Genomic DNA, 3790 nt, shown 5'->3' on the forward strand with positions numbered 1-3790 from the left:
GGTCTCCTGAGGTGTGGCTCTTGGTTCCTGTGGGTGGCCCCCTGGCCGGGGTGGCTGCCGGGTTCCGGGAGGTAGTCGGCTGGGGGTGGCGGGTGCACTTGGCCATTGGCGGTGTGGTGGGGTGGTCATGGGCGTGGGTTCTCTGTGGCGGGGGTTTGGCCGGGTGTCCTGGTGCAGCCTGGGCTGGGCCTTGGCTATCTGCTCCTTTCCACCTCAGAATGATTAGGTCTACCTCCTGGGTTCGGGTGTACAAATGTTTTTTTTTTTTTTTTTTTTTTTTTTTTTTGTCATTACGTTGGAATTTTGGAGGTCCATTAGCTGCCAGGCTGCAGCATTGAGGTTCAGGCCTCAGCTTTGCCTCGGCTTCAATCATGCAGAAAACTCACACACACCCTCCACCTTCTCCTCAAACCATACATGCGCACATGCTGAGTTGACACTTGGCTGACCGGTGCAGAGCAGAGGGCTGCACCTCCCATTACTGACAGCAGAGCTTGTGGTCTCGCTCCACTGGTGAGAGTGTCAGCAGCTCCCCATCCGTTCAGCCAGAAGCAGGGTAATGGATTGTGTTATTCCTGGTTGTTGACATTGCAGCAGATCTGAGGTTGAGTTTATTCCCCACCTCTCCTATTTCTCACACGCACGCACACTCTTCCTAGCTTCCTCTTGCATGTCTGTAGATTATTGCCAATTCTTTCTGTTCTTGCACCTCATGTGTGTCAGATACCATCATTAAAACCTCTCCAACAGTAACAGTGCAAAAATGAAGGCTATGCACGTCCATTTCTGAATGCTTTTTTGCATTGTATTCCAGTGTTTTCATGATGCAAGAGTGACTGTTGACTTTCAGCCCTTCAGCAGATTGTATTTTTTATTATTTTTTTCTTATTTTTGAAGGAAACAGATCCATTCTCTTTAGTTCATGCATAATATGTCCTGATTTAATGATGGTTAGTATAACTTGGATTCCTGCAATATTAAATGCAAACAAACACTAACAACTAAGATAAAACAAAGTGGACTTACAGTTTGCAAGAACTTGATAAGTGAGCCAATGTTTGAAAAGAAGTGACAAAATGACCAATTGAAAAAATTTAAGGCAACATACTGTATCTAACCAAAAAGCAACAGAAAAAATACCCAAACTATAGAGTATATCCCAGTAGATTTGTTCTTTTAGGTTTATTTCAGACAAGATGGAGCTTTTAAGAGGAAAGCTCAATTTTTGTTTAAATAAACTCAACACTCTCCTGTTGTCCTGCAGGCAGTTGCAACAGATCCTTTTCCAGTCAAGCTGCTCTACGATAAATCTCATGACCAGGTGTGGATCCTAACTTGGGGCGATGTGGACAAAACACACCCAACACTTCAGGTAGGTGGTCATTTTGAATGTAATTGGATACTGAACTACAGTAAATGCTTTGTCAATTGCTCAGTGTAATTATCTGGCACCTGGCTCTCATTTTAGAATTTTTAATTGTGACTGTGTAACGCAGTCTCGTTTTAAAATTGAGCAGAGTTTGAGAAGATCTAAAAGTAGTTTTTAAACCTACTTTGCAGTGTATGAATAGTGATGAGCAATTTAATTCCCGAGAGTAAATAATCTATATAAGCTGCAGACAATTTAAGTGAGAACAATTGAGCTCAGTTGTGCACCTACATCTCTGTTCATGTGATATAAGTATGATGTGCTCTAATGTCTTAATATGCATGTTTTAAAGCACAAGCCAGACAAACAGAATTCACAGCTGCACTGTTTTCAGCTTGTGCCTGGCGTCCCTTTGGACCACTGATGTTGGAGACTTCGCAAATGAGAAATGATCACAGGTGTGGTTGTATTTAATCCACCTCAGGGGACTGGGCAAGATGCAGGAGAGTAAGGCTGCAGAAAGGGTCGAGGAGAGGGAAGGGACCAGGACTGGCACTTATGGGAGAGGAGTGATGCTGTTTATAAAGAGCCAATACTCTGGTGTTCTGTTTGTCTGTGTAGCAGTGCAGGATGCTGCTGTGCGTAAAGCCACCAAGGGAGCTCATTGTAATCTCTGAAACAGACACAAGCATATGTATTGTTCTGCTCAGCCCCACTGGTGGGAGGGTTTTCTTTGCGACTGTGAGGAGATGTGTTCAGTCTTTGTGGTTTGGAGATGTTTTGTGTCTGTTTATTACAGTAACTGCATAGAGATGATACAAAATCAGATTAGTATTTTTTGTTTGTTTGTTTGAATAGTTGTTTTGAACAAAATTTTATAATCTCAAAATCTCTTAATTGTCTGTTTTTTTACAGTAGTGGTTTTGATTTAGAGTGGTAGTAACTTTTACGGATTAAGATCATTGTTGTTTTTGCTATGCTACACTTATAAGATTATATATTAGATTAGTTTGAATAAGTGTAGTCTATTATTGAATTTTAAAATGTATGCTTTGACTGCAAAATGGTTGGATTCAAAAGGTGCCACTACAGATTTGCAAAAATGCAGGAAAAACACCATCTGTATGTGGGTTTTAACAATTTTCCAACAAGGTAGATTTTGTGTGGCCAAACAGGCAGCAAATGTGTGTGCTTGCATTTACCTAGTTTTCTGTTATGCACTTGCTTCTGTGCAGAATTTCATACTTTGTAGCTGTCATAGTGTATGTCCTCCTGTGTGGAAGATATTAGATGTTTAATACAATGGCTAGTTGCAATCTTAATTGAAGCAAAAAAAATGTTTTAAGCACAAATTAAATGTTTTCTCTCTCCTATAAACCATGTAGAGTTTTGAAGGAAACAGTTCAACATTTTTCATTTTATAAATTTTCCCTTTTTTCCTGTGTTTGTGCAGAAGTAATGAATAATTAGTGAGGGGCATGAATCGATCAAAAATGCAATTGCACAGAAGCCGCATAATGGATTGAAGGCCACATGGCTCACACCACAAATAAATGGGCCGATAACGTCATTATCATTTTTGACTGAAAGTACAGTAATTGACCTGTTCAGGGGCAGCCTGTCACTACCTGAGGCATGGCATTCCTTCAGCAGATCATACATGTGTATGAGTGTCACTGTCTGATTGAGCATTCATGGTGTGTGTTCATCTCGGTGTGTGAGCCTTGAAGCAGCAGAGATTGAGAATAGTTCAATAACTCTGTGTAAATATCAAAGGGAGTGTGATTGTCAATTCATTAGAGAAGACAAATGGAGGAAATCTGCCATTCAGAGAAATATGGCCTTTTAGACTTTCAGTCCACATCTGCTTGCCTAATAGGAGGACATGTGTGTCTTGCCATTTCCCCATGTTTAGGACAAAAAAGAACATTAAATACTGTATTTTTGAGACAAAAAATTTCTAAAGCATTACACCACTATTTGGATAGAAGTATAGAGGATAATAACTCTTCATTAATTGAAAATGAGCAACAATCATTTACCACTTTCTAGTTTGGTGCATACGGGTGTTTTATTACACCAAAAAAGCAACTAATGCTACCCAAGTGTCTGGAAATGGTATCAATCCTACAATAAAATAAAACAAAACAAAAAATACAAAGTTATTCACAAATAAGTAAAGCATTTGAGATGATTCTCAATCTCTCCATGACCAAAGGACTCTAGAGGACCAGGACAGCTAGCAGTCTGAGTTGGTCACGAAACTATCGTGTACCAAAAATATTCTAGAGTCAAATACAAGACTAACAACTAAACCTTTGTGCAATAAGGCAATGGGCCTCATGCAAGAACCGTTCGTACGCACAGATTTGTTCTTAAATTGTGCGTACGAGTGATTTAGGAGAATTTGTGGCATTCACC

The 3790-nt window shown here is 40.2% G+C and overlaps 1 protein-coding gene across 1 annotated transcript in view; it reads left to right on the plus strand.

Annotated features, from left to right (window-relative positions):
• fstl4 (follistatin-like 4) overlaps positions 1–3790 on the plus strand; it is a 265314-nt gene that overhangs the window by 239078 nt on the left and 22446 nt on the right. Inside the window, exon 14 of the mRNA XM_014018422.1 lies at positions 1265–1372. Within this exon, the coding sequence (XP_013873876.1) occupies positions 1265–1372 (108 nt within the window). The remainder of the gene's footprint in view (positions 1–1264; positions 1373–3790) is intronic.

Source organism: Austrofundulus limnaeus, unplaced genomic scaffold (genome assembly GCF_001266775.1).
Source record: "Austrofundulus limnaeus strain Quisiro unplaced genomic scaffold, Austrofundulus_limnaeus-1.0 Scaffold192, whole genome shotgun sequence".
Lineage (NCBI taxonomy): Eukaryota > Metazoa > Chordata > Actinopteri > Cyprinodontiformes > Rivulidae > Austrofundulus > Austrofundulus limnaeus.